Here is a 16101-nt window from a genome sequence, read left to right on the forward strand (position 1 = left end):
GCACGAATTCACGAACATCATCGTGAACAAAACAATCCCACCAATATGTACACATTAAATGCACAAACGTAAATGAAGATGTTCTGCAGTGTTTCCCCCCAAAACATCTGGAGCAGCAGATGTTCTTGAGCTTGTGTTGTTTCTTCAGTCCCAACATCACACCGCTTGTCTACGTTTTTGTATTTGTTTGACTTCATGATGCAGTGGAGGCTGCACCTCGGCTTCTGTGCATCCTGTACGCATACACTGTACGCATCCTTCAGTCATGTGTGTTTACTGGGTGGAGCTCCCGCTGTCAGTGGATGGAGCAAACACAAGGTGACCAGAAGGTGATTGGCATGAAAACAGCAATATTTTGGGAGGAAATGAGAACCTTCTTTTCTTTTCTTGGCATGCTACGAAATGTACAGTATAGAGAAGATTTTATTCACAGATGGTTTTACAAAGTATATTTGTGGCTTTTGTCTGGAAACTGTCAGTGACCACAAACACAGACATGTCCATGTGTCTGTAATTCTCTGGCAACCAAACTGGTGCTCACAGTCCTGCCCCGATCTTCCTGTCACCTCCTCCTACTTGCACCGCCTCCAGCTCCTCATCAGAGAAAGGGCTGTGGGGATTGTAGTCAACATCGGTGCTGCGCTGCAAGAAGTCTGTGCCTCGCGGCATCCCAACAGGAAAAGCATGCTGGGCGTCCTCCTCAAATTCCTCCTCCTCCTCGACCTCCTCCTCGTCCTCCTCCTCTTCCTCATCTTCTCCATCCTCTTCTCCATCCTCCAGATGAAGATCTATCCCCCTGTCGTCTGGATTCGCAGCTTGTCGGCTCTCATTTGATTTGTCTGTGGCTGTTTTTCCTCCACTGCGTTGCTTTGCCTCAGACTGGGCCGTGGCGGAGGCCTGCTCCTTCGCCTTTCGGCTGCGTTTCCACTTCATCCTCCGATTTTGGAACCAGATCTTGACCTGCCGAGAGATGACAGAGCAATGAAAATGTGTTCACAAGATGGTCCAAAATATAATTTTTTATTGAAGAGCAAATTACAAATTTTCTTCTGCAGAACTTCTAATACAACTCAAAAATCATTTCATAAATAAATAAGAATATATATACACAAACACAACTCTTTATCTTTGCTCTTCTACACCTTACATTTAAACTACATACGTAATATATCAATGTTGTTGATCAAATATACTCGAATCATATAATTCATCAATCCTACCAGAATTATGAAAGAATATGTAAATGAAAATAGAAACAAAAAACACAATTTAAATCTTACATCGAAAGCTAATGCAGTCAAGTCTTCGTTCAGTTCTTGGAGAAATGAACTCAGTTCAGACATTACAATATCGCCACAATAATAATGAAAAGCTTCAATGTGTCCTAATGTGTTGTACAATCTGCATCTCTGCATCTCATATTTGCCCGTAATTTCAAATAAACTCCTCTTTGTTGAATTACACAACGGGACATTTTAGCATGTCAGTCACAATTTGTTGAACAATTGATAACTGTTTCAAGAATGGAAGTATATTAATTCAACAGTTCACAGTGACTCATTACACACAGGGTTTGTTTAACTTTACTCTTTTTTATGCTTTCAGACAGCTGATGGTTTGTTTTTTTAGGATGCAAACGTTTTATACGATTGTATTGGAAATGTTAATTGATATTTTATGATCAAATATCTGTTTAACTATTTTGTGTTATTTTTCTGATTTTCCTTCGTATCGTGACCAGGGCACTGCTGAAAAAGAGATGTCTCAATCACTTAGGCTTATATAGATCATAAATAAAACAACTAAATGAATCAAAAGCCTGTTACGCACAGGAGCCATTTGAATAACATGGCAGCTCTTTCGTAAGTCTGTTAAAGTCTGTTTTGAGACTGGATGAGAGCTGAACAAGAATATTATGTCTTAAGTTCAGTAAACTTTGTCCTGGAGGATTCAATGGGATGAGTCCTCGCCTCATTCTTGTTTCTGAGAATTATTCTTTTTAACCATGAAATGAATCCGACAGGGTAGGAAATTTACATATTTTTTTGGGGCCAATTTTTGCCCCCACTGACTGAAATCCAGGGGCATTTTCAAAAAATTGGGGGCACTTTTTGAAACTTGTGAAATAATATTTAACCTTTGTTCAAAATAATAAATATACTTATTTAGGCTTACAGTACATGAGCAATTGTCATCAAATGGCAATAATAAGACTATTATGCAGTAGTCTACAGATTCAAAGTGTTTTCTTAGATTTTTGAAACAAAAAACAAACAAAACAATCTGACAATCATATTCAATTGTATTCTTGTTTCTTTGTAGTTCTTTTTTGTAATTATTACATTTTCTAAACAACTATTAACAATTATTAAGTCAACGATGCCTTGATTACATATACATATGTCATTGTATGGAATTATTGAGAAAAAATATTTTTGTAGCACCTCAAATATTGTGATATTACCCATTTTTGTCCTGAACTTATGCATTAGTCATTGTGTGGAATATTTGAGAAAAACATTTTTATATCACCATAAAAATTTAAAGAAATGTGCCATTTGAAGGTACAAGTTCAGTTTTTACTTAGTAAAATGTCTTAATTGACTGTCAGTCAGGTATTATTCATTTCCAGCAACCCTCAAATCAAAGAATAAAGACACTTTTACGTGTATTTTACCTTTAACTCACGAGATGCAGGTAGCATGTTTTATACTTAATGTGAATATAATTCATTTAATCTAATTTCCATTGTGCAATATGTGTACTTTGTTGGCATCTTATTCTGAAAACCGGATGTTCGTCTGAAGAAACAGGATGTTGTCCCACTTTAATCTTTCCGGTAACTTTCAAAGTCCTTCGCTCGCTCCCGATCTGCGCTGTTTGAATGAGTTTACCGTGAATTTCAGGATATAGGTGCACAAACATGTAAGTGTCTGCTGAGTTGACCGCAGTCTCGCAGTCACAGGTCTGATTAAGAAGCGCTCCATATTTTTATTCGTTTAGAAAGTTCGGGGGCATCTAGTGATATCAGGGGCAAAATAAAATTTCTTAGGGGCAGGTTTGCCCTTTGCCCCCGTGTATTTCCGACGCTGGAATCCGATGGCTGGTGAAGTGGACTGGTGTCTCTTCCTACCTGCGTTTCAGTCAGCATGAGTGAGGTGGACACTTCAAAGCGTTTGGGTCTGGAAAGGTATTTGTTGAGCTTGAACTGGTTCTCCAGCTCCAGCAGCTGCTGACTGGTGAAGGCGGTGCGAGGCCTCCGGCACTTCCCCAACAGACCAGACTGAGGGCCCGCTGCAGGAGGAAGAGCAAAGACATCAGTTTTTGGCTTCGCCTGAGTGGACAGATTCAATGAATAGTTTCAATGTGTTATTGATTTTATGACAACTTATTTGATATCAGAGATTCATGGGCTATTTTTAGGTTATGAATATTTCTGTTTTGATAATTCAACTAAAATGTATTTTGAAATATCTGCCCTTTAAAGAAGATTCAAGTCTTAAATTAAATATTCTGCCAACAACTGCCAGTCTTATTTATTTAATACCAAGGACATGAAGTTCAATATAGTGCTGTGACTTGGGAACAGGCGCACATATGCCCGCACTCTCTCGCCATCATTAACTATAATAGCTTTACTCCAGTTTATTGTTGACGGCGGGACACGGCAGAAGCGGGCGCAGAGGCCATAAAAACACAGGCATGCCATTAACTTAATGAAAATTCAATGAAGGCTTTTTGGATTTTATTGACGAACTACAGAACGTGTTAGGTGTTTGTTTATAGTTCCTTCGTCACACAAAGACAGTTTTCATCATGTTGGCGTTTATAGAGAAATAAATGGGCCAAAATTAAAATATGACACATATGCAGTCAACAGAGGCCAGTACTGTTCAGGACGATGCGGCTATTATTACCACAAAATATATGAAAACCATAGCCCAACCTTGAATAAAATAGCGTACAAAGCCTGGCTTGGATAACAAAAATAAAATGCAAAGTCAAATGATTCTACCTGTGAAATGAATAAGGACAAAGAGCGTTTTCCCTTTGAATAATAAAAGCACAAAAGTTTAAACTGCCTGTTTCTGTGTCTCATCGACATTTGTTTTGTCCAAAATCCTAATGCATAAAAGGATACATCATTTGAATACCGAATTGAGTATTTTTTTTACAAAGAAATAAGACAACAAACAAACAAATAAACAAGCAAAAATAATAATAATTAAGCCTGTCATCTGTAATAATTGCATATATTAGCCTAATATTATGAATAATCCAAAAATCAACTCGGTTTCATTTGGCAGTCAGTGTTTGTGTTCAATGAGTTTACAACACCTGAGCGGCTCTTCAGAGGTCAAACCATCTGATTAAAAGCTGTAAAACCCGATAACGGAAAACGATTCAGAGTGACACACATGTGAGTTTGTGTTTGAAGAAGTTAATTAACAAAAAAAATGTTTATCTCTCAGTTTATTTGGCTTTTGAGTTTTCAAGCCCGGATATTCTGGACATACAATAATCAAATTTGATCATATTCTTGCTTTTTTTAAATATACAACTTTATTTAATATTGTCAATATATATATAGGCCTGAAGTATCAAAAGAAAACATCTGAATCACTCACGTATAGGTCAATATATACTTACTGGTGTAATCTGGCAGTCGTGGCATCATGATCCCTGCGCGGAACCAGTGCTCCAGGGGCAGAGATCCCGCCATAGCAGCCGCCTTCAGGTGATCCGGGTAGGTATGTAGTTGTGTGAAGCCGGTGTATGCGAACGCGGGGTGCTGAGCACCCAACGCGGACAACGGGTACATGGGTGCGTGATACATGCCGGAAATTGAAGCAAGTCCTGGATGAGGGAGATTTAGAACACCCGGTTTGTGGATTAATCCTTGAAATTGTGCGGACCGTGGAGACGGGGTGTCCGCGCGGCGGCAGGAGACCGGGCTGCCTGCGGGGCTGTTGCTGCTCAGACCTGGGGAGAGGTCTCGGCTCACGCGGTTGGTCTCATCGGCGAGCAGGGCGTCAATTCTGAAGTTTTTGGATTTTTCCATGACGGCTTCACTCAAAAAAACGAACAAACGTGTCAAACTTTGGCGGATGCGCACCTGTGCCGTGCGTCCGCGCGCGGACAGCGGAGCCTCTTCCACTCACAAACTCATGTGTTCTCCTTTTCTTTTCATGAACGTTCAGGCTGGACGGAACACCACAAGATATGCTCTGCAAAAGTGGACATTAATACATGCTCAATTTGTATGTTATCGACTTAAAAAAACACTTTTTGACGGACTAACGTTTGCATGCGCATTCATCCATCTATTTCCTTGAACTGTACCTGCATATGTCACTCTGCAACATACAGGCTACTTACTGTACGTCTGTCCTGGTGTTTACCACTAACTTCACAAAGAGGCATGTGTCTCACTCCATCAACCGTCCCTCTCTATACCCCTGCATGGCGCTGTGAGCTGGGATTGGCTGGACGCAGAGCTGCTCTGACGGGCCTCTAATCAGCTAATTACTCGCTCGTTTCTCCCTCCAGAAAGCATTCAGAGTGAGGTAATGTCCAACCCTTGTCCCGCCTGCAAACACCTTCAACTGCATCAAAGCGCGGAGGCACATTAGAAGATTAGGCGATTGTGTTTCCAGTATCTTACTGCCAGCTCCTCATACTCACCACAGATTGCAGCTACCTTGCAATAAACAAAGAATTATGTCCACCGCTTTGATTGTCCAAACTAATTATTAGTGCTGCAAACACCCTCCACAACTTAGCAACGTTTATCAGCAGCCTTGAGATTTCTGATTAGAGTTAAAAGAAAAAACAACAAAAAAAGCTTCGTGTCCAGTTCAGTATTTAAATCATTAATATTAATGGCTTGCTTAGTTCTCATACTAAGGCCATACCAATGCCATTCAAGTTTACGACCAGGAATTGCACACAAACCATATAAAAGTGTAATGACTTGGCAGAAGAGGCTATAAGTTAATTGGCCTTCTGTTTTAGGTGAACTAATGCCATTTTAAGACCTGAAAAGCAGAGGTGCATCAGTTGAAGTGAAGTCTGTCTATTCTTTTCAATATGGCCGCGTGTCTGCAAGCTCTGTCTGTTACTTCACTGACGAAAATAAAACCTAAAATAATAACAGGCTATAGCAGGATGAAAACCTTCGTGCTGCGGACACAATCAGTTTGTCAAGTTATGAATTAAGATAATGCTTCTTATTTGAGACTTTAAATTGGCATTTTATATTGAGAATCTGCATGTTGATGCAAACGATGCTCAACATTGATTCAACTTCATGTGAAAGAAGACAGTGAACTATAGGTTGACAGTGAGGGCCAGTCAAGTCCCCCCAACAACCCACGAAAGAAAAGCCGCTATGATTGTTTATTGTCCAGTTGTTTCATTCGTTGTTTACTCAGTAAAAGATTATATTTTCTAAATTGTAGATTTCTTCTGGTGGGGGAATACAGAATCTTTTTTTTTTTTGTATTATTTACATATCTGTTAACCTAAAAGTAATCACATCTGAATGTGCTCAGTATGTGAAGCCTACACATTCCGTGTCTATTTAAGTAGTCAGATGTAATTACCAAGCGGTTGTCTGATTTTGCTGACCAGTCATGTTGCAGTTCATGTCATCTCTTCATCAATTTATCCTATTGGACATTTGTGAGAAATTCTTATGATTAGAAAATTAATTCTTGAGTTATGGCCAAAAAATGTGAGGCCACCTTTCACCACCAAATTCTAATCAGGTCATCTTTGAGTTCAAGTGGACGTTTGTGCCAAATTTGAAGACATTTGCCGAAGGTGTTCCTGAAACACACGCAATGAGGCGGTCATGAGGTCACAATGACCTTTGACCTCCTAAATCTGATCAGTTCCTCCGAAGCGGCAAACCTCAGTGTCTGAAAAGTGAAGCCACTGCCAAAGTGCCTTAAACTATCATTCTTTTTTTAATGGCCATCAGGGGGCCTCTAATGTCCTCGTATGTCAAAAAGAAGCCTGTTGTATAGAAGTCTATAGGACAATGACTCTACTTCTCACTTGATTTATTACTTTAGTTAACTTTGTAAACATGAGTTTATGGTCCACTATAGTTTCAAGTCTTCTAAGTACAGCACAATGTTTATTTAGTAAATGATGGTCCCATTTGAGTCAAATAGACAATAAATCAGGGAATGCTTTAGGATGTGGCTACCTTGAGTTGAGCTACATGATTGGCAAATTGCTACCACAGTGTTATCCACAGTTATTCACACTGTGTTTTCAGTTTATGAAAGTTAACTGTGAAAGTTGTGGTTGGCAACAAATGTTTTATTCAGTGTTCAGTTGTACTTTTTCGTTTCATACAGTTGCAAAAAGAACCGATTGCGACGGCCAAAATGTTGAAATCACAGACTTCAAAACCAGTCCACAAACCAATTGGTGATGCCATTGTGACTATGTCCACTTGTTATACAGGGCAATGGATGTTTGTGCCAAATTTGAATACATTTGCTGAAGGCGTTCCCCAGATATCACGAGAATAAGAAGGACATGAGATCACAATGCCCTTGACCTACTAAATCGAATCAGTTAAAAGTGGAGGTTTGTGCCGAATTTGAATAAATTCCCTCCATGAACCGGACCAACAAAGTGAAAACATGATGTCTACGACTGTCGCTGGCACAGAGGCTTAAAAAAGGGATAATGAAAGAAAGAACAGTGAACATGACCTCAGTGATGCAGGCCCTGCAGTGGAATGCATGTTCATTTGCATACCTACATGTGTCTGAATTCATCAGCTACAACATTGAGAATCGATTTAGGTTTTCTTTTAAATGCAGAAATGGCAGATTCACTGTTACCAGTTTGTTTGGTTTTATTCGTCTTCAGAATATCTGCTAATTTTGGACTCTTGCTCAGACAAAACAAAACATTACAAGGTGATGGGCAATTTTCCCGATTTACTGAGTTTTAAGGGATCACGTTTAATCAAGAAGTTACTGAAATTCATATAATGAAAATAATCGTAAGTTGCAGCCCTGCAGACATTATTCACTAAATTGAATTGCCTCTAGAAATGAAAGTCTAGCTGAGCTGTTTGGTCTTGAACACATTAATTTAAGTTTAAATGGCTTCATCGGCTCTTCACTTGAAACACCTTCAACAACAAGCAGCCAGTGCAGATGTCACAATGTTACAGCTTAATCCGAACTCCAGCCTCCACCCAAAACGCCTCTAAATCGCGTGTCTCAGGAAACTGAAATCCATTCTGCAGAAATGAATAAAACACTAGCCTACATATCATGATATGTAATTGGCTGGCGCACGTGAGCGCGCGCGCGTAGTTGACCTCCAGAAAATTCGAGCGGTCTTGCAGGTCCGCCCACCTCTCTCTCTCTCTCTCTCTCTCTCTCTCTCTCTCTCTCTCTCTCTCTCTCTCTCTCTCTCTCTCTCTCTCTCTCTCGCTCTCTCTCTCTCTCTCTCGGCTCTGTGTCGCTCGCCCTCTGCTCTCTATCAGGCAGATCACCGCCTGTCTCCGGCGCTGATATAGAGGTAATTTGCTCCAGGGAAATCAGTGCTGCTTTCTGCCTGTTTCTCTCAACCTCGTCCACCTCCAAAGGCTCGTTCCCTTGCTTTTATGATTTGAAAGTAATTTAAATAGCCAGGCCACGGGTAAATCCGTCACCCGGGCCTGTTGACAGAGGCGCACAAATTAAATTGAATCGGTGCCCTGAAACTGCGCTCACCTGAGCAGCGGTTCGCACACTGTGTGGCTCTCCTTGAAGGCATCAGATGGTGCTGCTGCATGTGTGCATATAAGCCACGACAGATTTCCCTTACGAGGAAATCAAACTAAACAGAGATTTATTTAGGAAATACATAATGTCAATAAAAGAGAAACTAAAATAACTAGAAAATGCATTTCCTGAAAATGCGTTGGAATGCTGACTATCTGTCTGAAAAATGTTGAAGCCCGAAAGCATTTAAACTGCACTGCTGAAAAACCTTCTAGTTGAAATGTCTAACTCTGGTGTCTGTAGCTGAAAGTATGAGGAAGAAGAAGGCTTTGAAAGTTGAAGTATAACAGGATTTGAAGATTTTCTCCATAGAGATCCCATTCAAAAGAAAATTGCAAAAAGCTGAATTCAAAAAGTTTAAAGATTACAAATATGAAAAGTCAAAGCACCCCTCTCCTGAAAGAGCTGAACATTTTGATATTTGAACAATTTCTGTAGCTTAAACAAATTTCAGAAGAAGTGATATTTGTAGTAATAGTAGTAGAAGTTGAAGTAGAAGTATTATTAGTAGTATAAGTGTTAGTAGCATTATAATAAGTAGTAGTAGTAGCAGTAGTGATATTTGTAATAGTAGTAGTACAGTGGTTCTCAACTGGTCTGGCTGCAGGACCCACCATCACCCCTTAATGACAAGCCGGGACCCACTACCCAAATTATATATATCTATATATATATATATATATATATATATACATAGATAGATAGATATAATTTGGGTATATATATATATATAAATAATTTTGTGTTTTGTGTATGTTGTGAGGAACACAAAATAAACTGATTTGGCTGTGATTCAACGGCAATAAACCGACAAAAAGGGACTCCGAAATAACTACGTAATGATGCCGATTTGTAGGTTACTGGTCTTCTCAATGGAGCTCTGATGGATCGGTGCTAGGCTATGCTAACATCGTAGCAGCTCCACCAGCACTCAATAACGTCACACAGACGTAAATACGGTCCGGTCTCTGTTGATATGAGGTATCGTAGCGCTCTGGGTGAACACAGACGGCTACAGGATTTATTTCCTGATTCAACAACGGCAGGAAGCCAGTGATGACAGGGGGAGCAACTCAACGCTGATAGGCTATCGCGCCACAGCGTCACGCGATTATTTCTCAGAAGTTGAAAAATTTCAACTCGCGCGTTGGCGATTTTGCGGCATCCAACGCGTCCACCGCACTGCAATAACGCGTCCAACGCGCCGCGCCATCGCAAAATCACGGCGCGCCAGTCTCATCGCGTCTGTGCATAGACTTTGTATGTAATCTCGACGCGCGTCAAAAAATCAACGCGACCGGTGTGAATGCAGCATTAGGCTGAATTTTAAACAAGACCCCTCTTAAAGACAGCGCCAAACAATTACATAATGGGAATTCCTGTCTTTGGTTGATAATGAAATTCAGTGTTGCAAAGTCCTACATACATTTTCAATTCAACAAATTGCAACTTAACTGACATAGTTAACCCAGGGATGTTGGGGGGTCCTAGGAGGGCTGAGACTTTCTTGGTAATCCACTAACCTGGATGGTACAGGTGCATTAAGTTTCATAATGAGTTTGCTGGTACAATAAAACCCTTACTCTATGGACATCATCGAACTTGATTGCCCTTCACAATTTAAAATGACAACTGAGATACTTAACTCAGGTTTTCAAGATATATGTACAGTAGTGTGGCATTCCAAAGATATCTAAGTCAAGCATTTTTAGTCAGCGGTACGCCAGTGTCATCAGGTAAAATCTTAATTTGCCTAATAAGTTTTACGACCATTGGGTTTTGCTTCACACCTATAAATGTATTTATTGATCCATTTGGGAAAAACCTTTCAGAGGTCAGGGTCAGCCACAGTCCAGCACGATGAGACCAGCACCATTTTCTGCCGACACTTTAGCAATGTGGAGTCAAAATCAGCAGCAATAGAAAGACGTACCAGAAGAAAGTTGTGTTCATCTTAACAGTCACTTCTGAATAAACTCTCACTCCCTTCTTTCACACATGTCCTCACATGCACATGGCCTCTTGAACCCTTTGTAGAACCTTCACACCGTGAGAAGACAACGGGTTCAAAGAGACCGCCGGCCCCTTGACGTCGCACTACAAAGCCAGAGTTTATCGACGAGTTATGTCTCAGTAAACTTAGCGGCCAACAGGAGTTTACTGAAACATTAAAGAGCTTATCAGCAATTACAGGCATATTTTTCAATCATTACCACAGCCCTGAGACAGCCTGCCCTGTCCTTAAACTAATCCCTGTGTGCTTTTGTGCTCTCTGTCGTTGTGTAGTCAGCACATTATCGACTCCCACTGGGTCACTGATCCTCGCTGGTTTATTTAAACCGACTGATAAGACCCTTCACGCTGTTGATGAGTGAGCCTAAAGAAAGTTCAGGAGCTTCTAGATTGTCAGTCTGTTAACATGGCTGAACTAAAAACATGTCAACACAGTGCAACGGACCACGAAAGACACTGTCATACATGTTAATTCATCCCGATTCAACTTGCTCCGTATGTGCACATTCCTGTATCTGCTCTTCCTTCAGGTCTGTTGCGACACATGCAGCTTTCAGGGACGCTGTCCACCAGCACCAGTTTTCCCACAGGGTCTGGAGTACCACATCCGGACATGATAAATGATTGGGGTGCACAATGGGCTTTCTGTGCATTGGAAATCAGCGTTCCGTCCCCCTGGTAAAGAGACTAACTCCCACAGAGTTAAAGGTATATAATAAATCAGCTCACTTTCTGCCAGACCTTGAGACCAAAATGAATGTTGTCTCATTAAGGAGATATCGGTAATTTATTAGCGTTTTGCTACTCTTCTCTGCCTCCGTACACTGTCCCCATCATTTATTAACCAATATTGAGCTTTGCCATATGACATCCAGCCCACTGGATGTGAATCTCCTTCTGTCTGTCTTTGCTACTTTGGCCTCTTGGTGCTGGTGGAGACCAAATGAAGTTGTCTGCTGAGCCTAGAATCATGCATTTTGCTCAGTACTCAAATTTTGTTTTTGTAAAATGGATTAGTTCATTTGAGGAGCAAAGTAATGAAGATATGTTTTATAGATCAAAAACAATGACGAAGCACATTTTCACAATGCCCCTGATGAACACAACCACTGTATTTTTTCAGTTATCCAGATGCAACAAACTGCAAAATTTATGTTTATGGAAAACTGCAGTCAGAGCAGTCAGAACTTTCATGCCCTTTGTCATGATACCGATGTTTTCAGGACCCTCTGACGTGTCTTGATGTTGTAGATTTTCATCCGTTCTACAACAATGTCCTGCAGCACACTGTCTTCATCACCACCCTGACATAGCAAGAACATTGGGTATTTCAGACTGTACAGCTAACAAGAAGGTCCCTCCCAAATAAAGCTGTGCAGGAATGAGTCCTAAAACACAAAAATATGCTTTTGCACTTACAAGTAAATCGTTTTGTTAATGGGTTTGAAATAAGGTAAGTGGTTAACACAAGCTTAAGATACTTTAACATGTTGTTCTAAATAAATATACATGTGTATATTTATATATGTAAACATCTGAACATTCTAAACTTATCTAATAAAGTGGCCACTGAGTGCAAAAACGTGCAATTATTTCACACTCTTTTTGTAGAGAGAATCTCAGGCTAACATTACCTCCTGTAGATGAAAGTAGAGCAGGATAGCCTGCAACCTCAGACCCAAGGTTCTGCTCTCGAAGTGGAGAGGTCCAGCAGCCTGGGAGTGAATTCATCCAGCTTGGACATTAACTGTGATTCAAGGTGCACCGTTGTGATTCTGTGAAACTCATCCTGCATCTGAAAAACAAATAATCAAACCAGCTTTAAAGCCTAAAATTGAATGAGTGTTCATAATTATATATAATTTGAAGACCTCCTGTTCACCTAAGCAGCTCGGTGTGATCAGTCAGCATGAGCTGCAACCCCTGTTTAAAAGCATACTGTGCATATACTGAAGTAGGGCGGTAATTCCATCTGAATCTCCTTCTGTGGCCTCTTGTACAGAGGACAGAGACATGAAAGTGAACGAAGTGAATGAAAGTGAACGGCTAACAAGACAAAACCTACAGAGAACAGAATGTACGATAGCTGAAAATGATGCAGCTTTCAACAACAAGATACTTGAGTAAAAGTTTGACTTGAGAAAACGAAATGCAGTGATTTTAACTCGTAACTACAGCAATTACACATGTTTATACATTTGTGCATTAAAATAATGAGGCCTATTTGCTCGGTAATTTGCTAGCTAACAATAGCTTGTTAAGGCGGAAGCTCGGGCTGAGGCAGGATAATTGGTCAAATGAAATTGGCTGGTATCTTAAAAGGGCACTTTGCACAGTATTGTTGGGAAAGTAACATGAAATTACAACATTGAGCCGACCACTTCTGCAGTCCTTGCTACGGTTTTAGTAGAATCAAAGACAATGCAGACTGACTGACTTTGAATCACTCGCTTAATTATGATTTACAGCGCAGGAAGGTTGGCGTGTTTTGTAGCTTAAAGAGAACAAAAGTTCAACTGCAGCAGCAACTTGGTTATAAACTGTTTTATACCTAATAATAGTTAAACATGACTTACCTTTGGGAGAACAGCAGCCCCCCGTCCCTGATGGTGGCAGATTGATGTCCATGTCGTGCAAAATACCATGGGTTGAGGTGTAAGCTGATTCAAATCAAAGACCTCTCAATGAGTAAAATTAATACATTTTCTGCATCTCTTACGTTCCTGGTGAAATATAATTAGATTCTAATTAGAGATTTGCAGCTGATTTTATTGAAACAAAACTGAGACAAATCTAATTAATATATCAATGACATTTGTTGTATTCAACTCAATTGAAATTAAAACCACAGTCTTTTTTATTATGTATTGGTTACTAGTTTATATTTATTAAATATCAGTTAAGCCGAATCACAGTTTTTACAGTATAGCTTCCATGTGATCACAGCTAATCAATGGCAGTTTAATAAAGCGGACACTTCTGATAAACCACAATAGAGGCAGAACAAATAAAACAGCAAAGGGTTCAGAGTCTGCTTCACATCTAAATTGGGGAATTCCAACCTTGCGACTTTCCAATCTCTTTCCCATGCTCACCTGTTTATTTATTTTTTTCCACACTGGAAACAAAAGCTTCCTTTCAACAATATACAATCCAGTGTGAGTTTTATGACCGTTTAATGGGTCCTTCCATCTAACAGCCCCGTGTTTTACTATCACCCATACAAGGGCCCCATTGTGCATAGACATGGGAGATAGGCGATGAATACACCTTATCTGCCACAACAAGACATCTTTACTTTCACCCTGCTATCTCACTGTGCCTCTCCACCATGCATTATCTGGCCACTTATGAGGATATTCAAAGCCATCAAGTGCTTTGAAGATCTACGTCAGTTGGATGTTTGCTCTCTCTCTTTCTCCCTCCTGCAGATCAACTCAGTTTCAGCTGTAGAAAGTGAATATAATGTCTTTCAGCCATACTGTGCTCCCTAAAATGACAATTAAATCTGCATGTAATTGCTACTTTGGGGATGAGGTTTTCCGCTGTGAGGAAATTGCCCATAGCCATTAGCACTCAGGTAATGTCCTCTTATTGCCCAATTTACCTGTCGACAAAGGTTACTGAGTGGAGAAAGATATCGAGCGCAAGATACAGGCAGGTTTATTTTTTAAAGATTTTCTGTTAAAGAAATTCTTCCTTTCGCAGTAAATGTATAAACAAAATATCAAGATGTTTTAAGATGGTCCACAGAGTGTTTTGGTTATTTTGCATTGCCTTGGTTTGACCAGCAGTCAACTGATTAATTGGACAGCCATAACATTTTGTACAGACATGTATGGTCTCCGGAGGATGAATCCTAATGACTTTGGAGATTTGACTTTTACGTATAGCGTCATCATGAGGTTCACATTTGTGGTTTTAAGTGTCAACGTCTCTACAAGTATAAAACATATTTTAAATAACATTTAAATTATAAAAATATTTATGGTGTCCTGATGTGACCGTGTGCCTTCACCTGAAAGTTTAGAAGAGCTTCTTAAAAAAAAGACTGTGTAAGAAGTGGACGTAGTCACCCATTGGTTTGTGAACTGCTGTTTTTTAAGCCTCTAGTTCGTCATTTTGGCCGTCGCTGTCTTGGTCTCTTGTAAACATAAGTGACACAAGAGGGTGGAGCTAAATACAACCGAACTCTGAAGACAAAATTATCTTTCGCATTGGCTTCACTTTTCAGACCCGGAAGGTTGCTGCCTAGCTTAATATAACTGGGAAATCATTGCTACAGAGAATAACATAAAATATAATATTTCATTTAAAAAAATGGTTGTAAATTAGTGGCACAACGTCTACAAGTGAGAGTAAGGCTGCACGTCCCCAGTTGCATTTTTGCAGAATTTGGCTTTTATGCTGCCTGGTCTCTGTCATGTAAATCCAGTGTTTTCATATTTTATTTGAATAGAATCTCGTTGTCCTTTTGTGTGCACAGAGCATTAACTAATCCACAGTCAAGTAAAGAATATAAAAACCAATGAGAAACTGCTAAAGAGAAAGTACTGACAGCTGCTGATTGCTGAGTCAGACAGGAAGGACATCTATGCATCAATAGTAACATTTTCAATAAACACATCTTAGGAATCTTAAGATTTTTCTGTCACTTTAAGGACTGTATGAAGGACCATGCAGATTAGAAAACAAAGTCAATCACACATCCGGCTAATCTTTTAAGCAACTGACTCTCTTTGTGGTAATGCTAGTATAGTGCCACCTCCCATCAGGTAATGTCTCTTTCTAATGCAGTCAATATTCCCCAAAAAATTATTTTTTATGAATTGATCAGTCACTTGACTTTGTCAATAGACTAATGGAGCGCTCCTAAAATCTGTCAATCTATGAAGCTGTGGCAGAAGTAAATCACAGCATTGAGGTGTATTTTAATGGCTCTCAATTGATCAAAACGTCGTCAGGTGTGACAAAGTGCGGTCAGTCCAGCTCCTTCGCCAACAGAGCTCTGATGAAGTGACAGAACAGCCCAAATATCCTCACACAGTATACCTACAGATGGATCTCGATACATTTATCTTCATTTTAGTACATTTTAAAGGTGGCAAAATTAGATGGGAGTAAATTGGAGTTAGCTGTTTTTGACTTTCAATGACTTTCTAACTGACTAACTAACAGCGTCCAGTCCTGCAAGAGACACTTCTGTAGCAATTTTTTTATATTTTAGCCTGATTCACAGTACAGCATATACTGCACCACTGACTTTGAAGGAACAACGTAAGTTTCA

At 39.9% G+C, this 16101-nt stretch overlaps 1 protein-coding gene across 1 annotated transcript; it reads right to left on the bottom strand.

Annotated features, from left to right (window-relative positions):
• Positions 1 to 537: 537 nt before the first annotated feature.
• On the bottom strand, positions 538 to 5062 carry mnx2b (motor neuron and pancreas homeobox 2b; the record flags this gene model as incomplete). The annotated part of the gene is made up of 3 exons (XM_079295768.1): positions 538 to 960; positions 3134 to 3294; positions 4651 to 5062. The coding sequence occupies 3 exons, from the start codon at positions 5060 to 5062 to the stop codon at positions 538 to 540; spliced, it is 996 nt and encodes a 331-aa protein (XP_079151894.1).
• Positions 5063 to 16101: the final 11039 nt, after the last annotated feature.

This window comes from Melanostigma gelatinosum (genome assembly GCF_949748355.1).
Source record: "Melanostigma gelatinosum genome assembly, chromosome: 2".
NCBI classification, from domain to species: domain Eukaryota; kingdom Metazoa; phylum Chordata; class Actinopteri; order Perciformes; family Zoarcidae; genus Melanostigma; species Melanostigma gelatinosum.